Source organism: Heterodontus francisci, chromosome 30, assembly GCF_036365525.1.
Source record: "Heterodontus francisci isolate sHetFra1 chromosome 30, sHetFra1.hap1, whole genome shotgun sequence".
Classification (NCBI taxonomy): Eukaryota; Metazoa; Chordata; class Chondrichthyes; order Heterodontiformes; family Heterodontidae; genus Heterodontus; species Heterodontus francisci.
Window position 1 is genome coordinate 53,213,985 of NC_090400.1, and position 12,608 is coordinate 53,226,592.

General features: G+C 45.6%; 1 protein-coding gene across 7 annotated transcripts in view; it reads right to left on the reverse strand.

Annotated features, from left to right (window-relative positions):
- ulk2 (unc-51 like autophagy activating kinase 2) overlaps window positions 1–12,608 on the reverse strand; it is a 132,957-nt gene that overhangs the window by 13,168 nt on the left and 107,181 nt on the right. For all 7 annotated transcript variants that reach the window (XM_068010660.1, XM_068010661.1, XM_068010664.1 and 4 more), the window contains 4 exons: window positions 12,185–12,265; window positions 2,332–2,603; window positions 1,997–2,193; window positions 1,091–1,200 (listed from right to left, as the gene is read on the reverse strand). In XM_068010660.1, coding sequence (XP_067866761.1) covers window positions 1,091–1,200; window positions 1,997–2,193; window positions 2,332–2,603; window positions 12,185–12,265 — 660 coding nt within the window. The remainder of the gene's footprint in view (window positions 1–1,090; window positions 1,201–1,996; window positions 2,194–2,331; window positions 2,604–12,184; window positions 12,266–12,608) is intronic.

Genomic DNA, 12,608 nt, shown 5'->3' on the forward strand with positions numbered 1-12,608 from the left:
GCAAAATGTGCAGATTGCAAAAAGTACCTTAATAGGACAGAAAAAAAACAAAGAATTTGCTAACACTTTGTGCACTATTTCAACTCTGTACTAAATTAAAATGTATGAACAGGCTGGCTTCAAGCAGTATGTTGTACTAACATATTGTGCTATATAATGGTAGGAGGCAAACACCTCTCAAACTTTTCCCACAAGATGAGTTTTTGATGCCAGCGAGGCCATCAGGGAGAGTTGATAACCAGAGGCAAGACATTTCCAGAGGAGGAAAAGAAAACAAGTTCAATTAAGTTGCTATAATGCACCTCAGTCATGGAATATTGGCTTCAGAATGCCCATTGTCCTGGATTACAACTATACATGAGTGCTGGGAGATGGGATTAAAATACAAAGTGGAGGGGAAATACTGTCATTTTGGAAATCATTCAGATATATGCAACAATACAAGTTTAACCAATCCAATTCACTTCTTCACAAAATCTAGAACTTTCTTTTCTCCTCCATCTCTTATTTGTCTCATTGCTTTCCTCTCCTGCAGGAGTTAATATGTATTCACAGGTCCTCCTGTGGGGGTGGGGGGAGTTGCAGCTCTCTAATACTTTGCTCATTGAGTCATTCTTGCACCCATTTGTGAGGCTGGGCAGTGAGTGCCCACACGTAATTTAACAGTGGATGTCAAACCACAGCTGAGCCTAAAGCTGTCCTCAACCAGCACCTAGACTCTAGCAGCACATCATGCCCCTAACATTAAATGTTTTTTCTCTATTATGTTTGGAAAACCTGCAGCAGGAAAATGGAGAAGAAAATAAATCCAAGGTTTAAACAGGCAGCTCCAGGATGGCATCAGTGGAAATATGGAAAAGGTCATCTGATTACCCTTTCAGATGAAGAATGTTGTCAAGCACAGAGATGAAAAGACTTAAAACAAGTAAGAGAGTTTGTACAAGACTCCATCTAGTTTTCAGTGAAGTAGATACAAGATAATAAAATAGATACTAGGTACCAAAATCAAAACTGAAGTAATTAGCATGAGGACAGAATTGGAGAAATGTCTTTGTAACGGTATCGGCACATGACAAGCAATTTCCTTTACCTGTGTCCATCGGGCGTTCGGTATTGAGACTATCTGTGCTGCCTTGATAGGTCTGCCCTCCAAACGTGGTCTTTATCACCTGATCTGATAACTTTCCTGTACTTACAGATCTGTAAAAAGATTAAAACCTTATTTTGTCTGCTTTAACAAAGGGCTTCTAGTAATAAGTTATATTTAGTGACCAAAGCCAACTTGGTGAACACGTACATGCCAAAATATTGTTTTTTTTGGTAATTTTTTTAAGAAAGAGCAATCTTGCATTTGTGCATTTTCACAACCTCAGGATATCCTGATATTACTTTTCAGCCAATGAAGTACGATTGTAAATGTAGGAAATGCCAATTCGGACAAAGCAAAGCCCCACAAACAGCATTATGACCAAATATGACCAGATAATCTGTTTTAGTTGGTTGAGGGATAAATATTAGTCATGGCACTAGGGAGAACTTCCCTTTTCTTCTTTGAATAGTGCCATGGAATCATTTACATTCACCCAAGGGCAGTCGTAGCCTCGGCTAAGTGTCTCATATGAAAGAAGCCACCTCCAACAGTGCAGCATTCTCTGAGTACTGATGAATCCACAGACTTCTGATTCCGAATCGGAGGTGCTACGTCTGAGCCAAGGCTGACACTATGGTAATCAAAATGAAGGATACAGCAATGCCATGTGGCAGCTTTATTGGCATTAAGCACCCTTAAGCCAGACATAGCCCAGCACATAGAATAAAGCTCACCCTAATCTGCACTAACAAGAAGCGTGAGTCGTCCCAGTTTACTCGTCCAGTCTCTGGAAGCAAGTTGTCTCTTTTCCCAGAAAACATATTTAACTTCTTTTGTTAATCCAACCAGTCCATTTCAAGGATTAATAGGGATCACAGAAATATCAAAGAACAAAGCAAATGGTACCTGCCAAAAGTAGTTTTATTCTCCTCAGAAGCAGTGCACTTAGCATTTGCTTGCGGATAATGATAGGTGCAGAACTCCCTAGCCTCCAGCATGACTTTGGACTGCATTGGTGGACTCTCAGTTAATCCTTGCTGCGCAGCCAAGGCAAGCAGGTTGGAAGATGCTTGAGTTTTAGGTAGCTTGAGAGGAGCAGTGGTCTAAGGTAGCACAAATATGGCAAAATAAAATTCATCTGAAGAGCTATTGAGCACCTTTCCTAACCTCCAAAATAAAATCAAAGAGCAACATTTTCATTCTATGGAGCAGACTAGTATTATCACCGCATCTTTACATACCTTAGTTGGTGATCCAATGATGGTGGGCAATGGAGTTTTATGCAACCAATCCGAACTCCGTGGAGATGTTCCCATGTGCTTTGTGGGGGAAGTACCAAGGCTGACTGGTCTGCTAGGCTGCGGTGAATGGCTACATCCATACCCTGCTGATGGAGGACAGACTGGGTCTGAGTGCTGCTTACGTAGCTTCTGTTTGCTCTGGTAGATGTCAGTAAGAGTTGGGGCACTCTGGAGTCTGGCACCCAATAAGTGAGACTGAGGAGAAGGTGAACCTGGAAACAGTAATATTCTAATTTCAGTCTCACTGAGTTGAGGGAAAGAAATATCAACACAAACCTCTATTGATATAGCATTATGGTAAAAGAAATGCATTGCAAACTACACTCCTTCCTTAGAATCTAATCTACTGTACAATGGATGCACTCACCTTGCTGCAGATAGTAACATATCCTTTAATTACAATACCCATGGAGAAATATCAGTAAAAAGTGAAATGTCCAACATCAAACTACAAATGGGAGTTTCTTGTTTTCTTAATATACAAAAAAGCCCGGACAAAAATAAATGTTCAGTGCAAATGGTCCAAACAAAATAGGGGATGGTAGCATAGTGGTACTGATATGGACAAGTAATTCAGAGGCCTAGACTAATGTTCCAGAGATGTGAGTTCAAATCCCACCATGGGGGAAGCTGGGGGAATTTAAATTCAATTAATCAATATAAATCTGGAATAAAATGGTAGTCTCATGAATAACGATCATGAACTATCGGGTGATCAAAACCCATCCAGTTCCTTATTGTCCTTTGGCAGAAGAAATCTGCCATTCTTACCAGGTCTAGCCTATATGACTCCACAGCAATGCGGTTGCCCTCTGAAATGGCGTAGCAAGCCACTCAGTTGTATCAAACAGCAGGGGAAGAAACCATGATCAGTGGCCTTTGATCCTGTTCCAGGTAGGTTTTGAGTAAAATGGCTGTAACCAATTCCAGAGCTTCAGGCCAGGGAGTGCATAACACCATTCGGGTGGCGGTGAAGGATACTGAAGAAGGTGCACCTGTGGACCGTACTTTCTTCATTAGGAAAATCCTTATTGATTTCTGTGGATTCCAAGCTGCGGACATCTTCTGCCTGCAGGACTTCCCCAACAGTGGATATTTCGACGTGACGTTTAAGAACGTGGCGGGATGCATCAGGTTCCTGAAGGTGTTCAAGGAGAAGGGAAACCAGGTGCCGCTCTCGATTCTCACAGCAGAGCTGCTCTTCACGCTGCCGTCACAACGTGACCGGGTGGTGACAATTCACCTCTACAACCCCCATGTTCCTCTCATGGATGTACTCAACTTCCTCGCCAGGTACGTCGAGGTGGCCGGCAGCAGTACTGATGTCAAGGACCCATTTGGGATTTGGACCAGCAAGCAGCATGTCAAGGGGACCTTGAAGGTCGATGCCAATGGAGCCATCATCCATCGTCCCTCCAGCTTTGCTACTGGGATAAGTCGAGACTTCTTGGTCTATGCGGGGCAGCTCAGGGTTTATCGCACCTGTGGCAAATCTGGTCACGTGGCAGCTAACTGCGGCACAGTCATCTGCAAGAACTGCAAGAAGGAAGGCCATCAGACCAAGGACTGTAAGCAGAGTAAGTGTTGCAACCTGTGTGGTGGGGCAGGCCACCTCTAAAAAAAACCTGCCCCAAACGCTGCCTCCGTTATGCTCAGGCGGCAAGGTCCAAGGAAAGGCTGGGAGAAGGAACAGTGAATGCGTCTGGAGCCGGGAAGGAGACAAGTAATCCTCCCCACAGCGAAGAAAGTCTATGTGAGAAGGAGAAGAAAGGGGAGGTAGCTGCAACCAGCGACGCAACACCTACCCCGTGCCCGGACACCCCACCTCGACAGACAGAATCAATGGAGGAGGCAGCAGATGGACAAGCTGGTCAGTGGCAAGTGGTACAAAGGAAAGCCACAAAGAAAAAACCTCCAAAAAAGGAACAGGCCACCACCCAAACCAGTGGCAAGAGGAGGCGACCGTCTGAGACAGACTATGGCAGCTCCTCCTCATTGGACAAGGATGGGCCAGAACAATGGCACCTGCAAAAGTGGCTGAATCAAAAGAGCTGGAAGAGAAAGCCCCCCACCACCCCCCCCTCCCCCCAAGCTCCAGGACACTGAAAGCTGTGATGGGCCCAGCACGCCCCAAACCCTCCCACAAAGCACCGAAACCAGCGAGATGCCCAGTGCACCCCAGCTCCGGGACACCGAGAGCAACAAAGCGTTTGACGCACGACAGCTCCAGGAAGCCAGGAGCAGTGATGTCTTCGAGGAGGAAAAAGGGGAAAAACACCACCAGCAGAGGACAGCCCAAGCCCTGCTGCCCACAAGACCCTTCCCCCACTCCCACCCACCCCCCGCAATGTCACCCCAGTGGAACAAACCCCCCCATGAGTAACCAGGAGGGGTTTCTGAGCCCAACAAATATGAAACAGCTTGTGCACACTATGGGTATGCAGATACATACCCAAGGACTGGCACCAGCAAGGACAAATGGTGTGGGAAGCAACAACCAACTTTAAAATGGGTATAAAGATTGCTCCGATTAATGCGCATAGTGTTAAATCACTACGCGATGTGTTTCGACCTTGGACTACCTTGCCAAGGTCAAAGCCAACCGGCTGTTCCTGCAGGAGTGTGGAATACCACACCTCGGCACCTACACGCAATGGTCGCGATGGTGGCCCAATGGGCCATCGATCTGGTCAGGGGGTAATGATTCCCGTTCCTCCGGCCTGGATGTTCTGCTGCGAGGAGGCAACTACACCATCTCTGAAGTTAAGGAAGTGTGGGCAGTCACCTCCTCATAGCAGATGTTATGTATAACAATGCTCCACTCCAGTTGATCAACGTGTAAATCAGGTTCAATACAGCGAACGGCTGACCGTCTTCCAGCAGCTCCCACTGCTGCTGGTGACATCCAGGCCGGTCATTCTAGGCGGTGACTTCAACTGCAACATCGATGCAGCTGGACGATCTGGCAGTGACGACAGTGAACTGGACGCTACGTCCAGATTCCTAATGGAAACAGCAAAAGATTCCAAGCTGCACGGCGTCTTCAGCAAACCTGCAGACAGAGTGCAGCATAGATACACCTGGTCAAGATCAGACGGGTCTGCCCATTTCAGGATTGACTTCCGTTTGTGCCTCGTGCTGTCATGGTCAGATGCATCGACGTCAAGCTGGTGTTCTTCTCTGACCATTGCCTCTTACTGGCCGACTGTCACTTACAGAACAAAGTGATTATTGACAACGCAGCTAGCAGTTGACGTCATGAGACTGCGCCAATTTGCACACATGCACAGACTGGCTCTTACTTTCTTTGCATGCGCTGCGTTCCGCATGGCCAGGACTGGATGGCGCATGCGCCCATGATGTCATCACGTAATGCGGACAGAGAGCGTGGGTGGGGAGAGCGGGTGGACCGGGGGTGGGGGGGGAATGAGAGAGCTTCCCGCTCCCCGTCCCGCTCGCTTCCCCTCCCTGGCCCGCTTGGTCGCTCCCCACTCCCCGGCCCACTCGCTTCCCCTCCCCCTTCCCCTTCCCAGCCCGCCCGCTTCCCCTCCACCCCCTGGCCCACTTGTGCTCTCCCCTTCCCCGCCGGCTAGCTCGTGCTCACCCTCCAGCCATTGTGCGCTGCCATGTGTTTAGGTTGCCTTCGTGTGATTATTTGAGCAGCGCCATCTTTAGTCCTGGCAGCTGCCTGAAGTCGCAGACTGTGACGTTTTAGTGGCACAGGCCTCATTTGCGTATGTGCCACTGCAGCGCCACCTAGTGGTTGCGCTAACAGCAAACGCAACCCTTACAGAATGACCAGCGGATTGGCAGGCGGATGTGGAAGCTACATGTTACACTGCTAACCCCAGAGAACACTGAGGAACTCAAAAGGGTTTACAAAGGTTGGAGAACCGTGAAACCCCTCTTTGAATCTCTGGTGCATTGGTGGGAAGCGATCAACGAGAACATCAAGAGGTTCTTTATCTCCAAAGGTGTTCAGAGGGCAAGAGAAAGACAGAGGGAAATGTCCCGACTCTGGAAAAGAATGCAAAATCTGCTCCAGCTGCAGTTGATGGGGGTCGGGGTCAAGGAGGATCTCTAAGAGGTGAAGAGCCAGCAGGCCTCGCTCTTTGCCACGGAGGCCTCCAAGATCATTTCCCGGTCCAGAGTCCGCTCCGTTGAGCAGGATGAGATGTGCTCGCGTTTCTTCTTCCAAAAGGTACACAGAGAGAGCTCTGTTATCAGCAGCCTGAAGGAAGAGGATGGCTTGGTAACGTCTTTGCAGTCCAACATACTAAGTATCAGCAAATCCTTTTATGCTGGGCTGTACGACGTGAAGCCCACGGACAGCACGGCCTCCCAGTCCTTCCTGTCATCTATCACGGAGGTATGTGGGAGACACTGGACAAACCGCTAACTCTGGATGAGCTGACAAAGGCAGTTAGGTCCATCGAGACGAATAAAACTCCTGGAAGTGACAGCTTACCGGTTGAGTTTGTATTCGGCTCTGTGGGACTGTATTGGCCCAGACCTGCTGGAAATATACGAGAATATGCTTCTGGCTGGCAGCATGTCAGAATCCATGAGGAAAGGCATCATCACCCTCATTTACAAGCGGAAGGGGGAGAGGGCGGAAATCAGAAATTGGCGACCCATCTCACTGCTTAATGTTAACTACAAGACTGTCCAAAGTCATCGCCAGTCAGGTCAAGTCTGCTCTGGAGTTGGTGATTCACCCAGACCAGACCTGTACTGTACCCAGCAGGAAGATCTCTGATAGTCTCGTGCTACTCAGGGATATGATCGCCTATGTACGGGACAGGAGGGTGGACACCTGCCTCATCAGCTTGGACCCAGAGAAGGGTTTTGATAGGATATCACACATCTAAATGATAGACGTGCTCTCCAAAATGGGGTTTGGGGAGGGAATCTGCAATTGGATCCAACTGTTCTACACAAACATCAGTAGCGAAGTTTCAATCAATGGGTGGGAATCAAAGTTTCCCGATCCAATCTGGAGTCAGACAGGGCTGTCTTCTCTCCCCTGTCTTGTTTGTTTGCTGTATTGAACCGTTTGCTGAGTCCATTAAGAAGGATGAGGGCATAAGAGGGGTGACAATCCCATGCAGCGGAGACACTCAGGTCGAAGCCTCCCTGTAAATGGATGACGTCGCCATCTTCTGCTCGGATCCGCTGTCCGTTCGCAGTGATGAGCATCTGCGACCAGTTCGAACTGGCCTCGGGGGCCAAAGTTAACCACGGCAAGAGCGAGGCCATGTTCTTTGGGAACTGGGCCGACCGATCCTTTGTCCCCTTCAACGTCAGGTCAGACTACCTGAAGGTGCTGGTGATATGGTTCGGAAGGGCCAGGGCATGCGCTAAAACCTGGAAGGAGCGAGTAGCCAGGATACACCATAAATTAAGCATGTGGGAACAGCGATCTCTCTCCATTGTGTTAAGAACCTGGTCATCAGGTGAGAGTGCACACTTTGTTGCTGTATGTGGCACAGGTCTGGCCCATACCCCACTCCTGCGCCATGACGGTCACCTGAGCCATTTTCCGCTTTATCTGGAGATCCAAAATGGATCGGGTCCAGAGGGATCGACGTTCAGACCTCTGGATAAGGGCGGGAAAAATGTACCCAACATCGCCCTCATCCTGTTGACCACCTTCTGTGTGCGGCTGCATCAAACTGTGCATAGAGCCCCAGTACGCAAACACCAAGTGTCACTATGTGTTGAGGTTCTATCTGTCCCCGGTGTTGCGAAGGATGGGTCTGGTCACATTGCTGCATAATGCTCCATCCAGTTGTTTTTCAACACACCATTAACATATTATTTGCCTTTGCTCCATGACCTTCTGCTCAGCTATTCTGTGACCTTGTCCTATCTACACCACCTCCTTTGTTATCTCCTGCCCCACCCCCGCTTTACTTGCTTATAACCTTTCACATTTCTAATATTTGCCAGTTCTGAAGAAGGGTCACTGACCTGAAATGTTAACTCTGCTTCTCTCTCCACAGATGCTGCCAGACCGGCTGAGTATTTCCAGCATTTCTTGCTTTTATTTAAGAGATAAATGATGTGGCTAAGTATGATTATTTATTAGCTACCACTGGAAGAAAAAGCACAACCTCCCAGCAAACTTGTGAAGAAATGCTTGTTTAGTTTAGATGGATAGGGAACATTTGCAGAACATGCTGACTGCAGGAACTGTTAGGAACCCTGAATACACTACTGAGAGATGTTAATATATTTTTATGGTAATTATTGTATTCAGCCCTAAACTGAAATGCAGCTTCTATGCAACTGGAACTCAGAAGTTCAAAAAAATAAGTGTCACTTTTCACATAATCTGTTACATCACAAAGCACATTATAAGCCGCAGGGCTTTTAAATCACAAACATTTGAAAGCTGTCTACAAAAATAACTTGATTGAGTGGTTTTTGGCTTATGCTGGGAATTACTATTAATACTCACTTGTTCCTGCGAGGCAACTTAGTTTCGCAATTTGAAGCTTATCCTCTACATATTGTCACACACACCAGAAGTGCAATGATACAACAATCATGTACAATGAAAAACTGACTTTGTCTTTTAAAAATAAACCTTTATTTTAAAAAAGTGAACAATGATCTTAAAATGGCCACTAAAGGAAAGGGACTGGCCCTTGTGTATTCAAACTGTCTGACAAAGACAAAGGACAAATCTTCAAAGCTAAGAGGTGTCAATTGTATCCCATCCTAAAAACATTCCAGAATTGAATGTGTTCTTCTGAAACAAAGGTGGTACAAAGTAGCCCCGTCCGGGGCCATTAAAGAAAAAGCACAACCCCCCCAGCAAACTTCACCATGGGAAGAGATGAGAAGGTGTCCTACCAAGAGGTGAGAGGTAACACAGCTTTACCCTAAAAAAATGACAGCCTTGAGCCAGAGAGAGAGAGAGAAAGAGAGGGACAATATTCTAGTAGCTGGTGTTCCAACAAGCCTGAAGGCACATGCCCTGCTGCAGAATCCTACATCTACATTATACAGCAGTGAGAACTAGAAGTGACCCGTCTTCAACTGAACCTTCAATCAAGAGAGAAATCTACAATCATCTCAGGCCTGCACCCATCGAGAACTTGATTTCCAAGGGAATTCAACAGGTTTATCATGACCTCTCCCACCACCCTCACTAAAAGTTACCTTCCTTTTTTCCTTCGCTATCTGTTTCTACTTGTGTGTGTGCACGTGCGGACAGATGCATGACTGGATGCAGTTGCAACAATTTTGGGATAAGGTGTATTGATCAATAAACAACTGATCTTACGTTTTTTTTCAAAACTACAAGAAAACCTGTCACTGTCTGTTTATTTGAAAACTAAAACACCAAGGGGCTGAACCCTAATAAAAATACACTTGCTGAGGTCAGGTGGGGAGTTGAACAGTGGGAACCATCCGCATCACTTCACATGGTCGTAACAGTATGGAAATATCAGCGTTCTCATTTTGTCATGCATTTAGAATGGTATTTTTGGTTAATCTAAATGTCATACTGTTCAAGCGTCAACTTAATTAAGCCGCTACCATTTTACCTTTGTATCAGAAGGTTGTTTGTTTCAGCTTTATGCCACAGCCAGAGCACATAATCTAGGCCGACATTGCAGTGCAATACTGAGGCACTGCTGTATGGTTTGAAGAGTCATTCCGAGAGTGTGACTGCCTGTGTTACTTGCTCAGGTAGCAATTATAAAACCACAGTACTGAATAAAAGCTGGGAGTTCTCCCAGTACCCTGACCAACATTCCTGCTTCAACCAAAACACCAGCAACATGCGAGATTTGCTTACACAATAGTCACTGCACTTTGAAAAGTAATTCATTCTGTAGAACTTTTGAAATGTCTTGATGTGAAAGGCGCCATGTAAATAAATACCATCTTTAGAAAGGTTTACTCTGTAAATTTCCCTCTTCAAAATTCAAGAGTAATTCCCTTTTCATCCTGAACTGACATTTTAAATTGGATGGTAGTAACCACATAGATAATTTAGAAAGTGATGTTAGCAGCCTACTTGCAACATTAAAAAAAATCCCTCCAAACCATCATTCTGGCACCTTGATCCTTTATGAAACATTCTCATAGCCTGCCCATTTCCTGTGAAAGACTTCAAAGATCGTAACTGCAGAGTCTAATGGCCAGACTGAATTTTTTAAAGAAGAAAATGCACTGGAGATTACATTTCTTCATTAGTCTTAACCACAAATTATTCTATAAATTGACATGGTCAATTTTAAGATATCTCAAATGGGGAAAATAAAAATGAATTTCCCAAGCATAGTTACAAATAGAACATGTTACCTTCCCTCAAAATATCGATGGCAAAAAAATGACTTAGTTCATACATTGGATGTATCCTGAAACTTTCTATACTGTGCAACAATGTGCATTTATACAACACTATTAATGTAGCAAAAGATCCCAAGGAGCTTCACAGTTATCAGAGAAAATTTTATATCAAGCCACATAAGGAGATATTAGGACAGGTGACCAAAAAATTGGTCGAAGAGGTAGGTTTTTAGGACTGTCGTAAAGCAGGAGGTAGAGGTAGATAGGTGGAGAGGCTGAGGGCAGAATTCTAGAGCTCAGAGCCTAGACAGCTGGAGGCACAAATGTGAATTAGATAGCACATCTATATCTTTAAAAAAAATTAGAGGTTTGCACATACCCTATCTGCAATATTTGCCTTTCTATTAGCTTTTTTTAAAAAATAACTACACTTTATGAACGTGACCATAGAGGGACAACGTGACAAGAGTTTTGCCTATATAAATTTGTCATGCTGCATTCTGGCCACTGAGTGGCTTGTATCCAGTCTGTAAACATCTGTACAGGACCTCCGAAAATTCAGGACCTCCCGCTGTCATCTTGTTTCATCTCCTACTTAGTTTGAATTTAATCCCTAAAATAACGTTACTGAAAACAAATAGTCAGCAGCACGGGGAACAGAAACTTGATCCACTAAGAATGTACCATCTACAAGAAGCACTGCAGCAACGCACCAAGGCTCCTTTGACAGCACCTTCCAAACCTACGACCTCTACCACCTGGAAGGACAAGGGCAGCAGATGCATAGGAACACCACCACCTGCAAGTTCCCCTACAAGCCACACACCACAGGTGTGGCACAGTGGCGCAGTGGTTAGCACCGCAGCCTCACAGCTCCAGCGACCCGGCTTCAATTCTGGGTACTGTCTGTGTGGAGTTTGCAAGTTCTCCGTGTGTCTTCGTGGGTTTCCTCCGGGTGCTCCGGTTTCCTCCCACATGCCAAAGACTTGCAGGTTGATAGGTAAATTGGCCATTAGCAATTGCCCCTAGTATAGGTAGGTGGTAGGGAAATATAGGGACAGGTGGGGATGTGGTAGGAATATGGAATTAGTGTAGGATTAATATAAATGGGTGGTTGATGGTCGGCACAGACTCGGTGGGCCGAAGGGCCTGTTTCAGTGCTGTATCTCTAAAAACTAAAAAAAAAACTAAAAACCATCTTGACTTGGAACTATTGTGCTGTTCCTTCACTGTCGCTGGGTCAAAATCCTGGAACTCCCTCCCAACACTGTGAGTGAACCTACCCCACATGGACTGCAACGGTTCAAGAAGGCAGCTCACCACCACCTTCTCAAAGGCAAATAGGGATGGACAATAAATGCTGGCCTAGCCAGCGACGCCCACATCCCATGAATGAATAAAAATATCCTTTTTACTTGATAATGCACATCCCATGAAACAACTGTTATGTGAGATTTTGACTCCTATTTTCCATAATACTCACCTGATGGGGTCCTGGATCTTGACTCGTGTCCCTGAGGCAGACCACAGCAGCAATGACTAAACTGTTCAGGTATAGTCCCAACTGCAGAAACATGCAATAGTTAACAATTCGCATCTTGACCATTTCAAAAGCAATTCATTTTACCATTACTGCAGCTCACCAAGCATTCAAATTAACTTGTGCTGACTTATCAAAGCTAACTGCAAAAGATTTTATCAATATAGCAAGAGAATGGTAAATGTGGAGCTATTAAAGACATTTACAAGTGAGACTATAATGGATAGTAAGAAAATGGCAAACTTGTTAAATTAGCACTTCATCAGTTTTCACAGTCGAGGAAAAGACAAAATATCAGTGGCACAAGGGAATCTAAAAATATGACAAGGGGAGGAAATTAGTGGATTTTTTTTTTTATATGGTAATG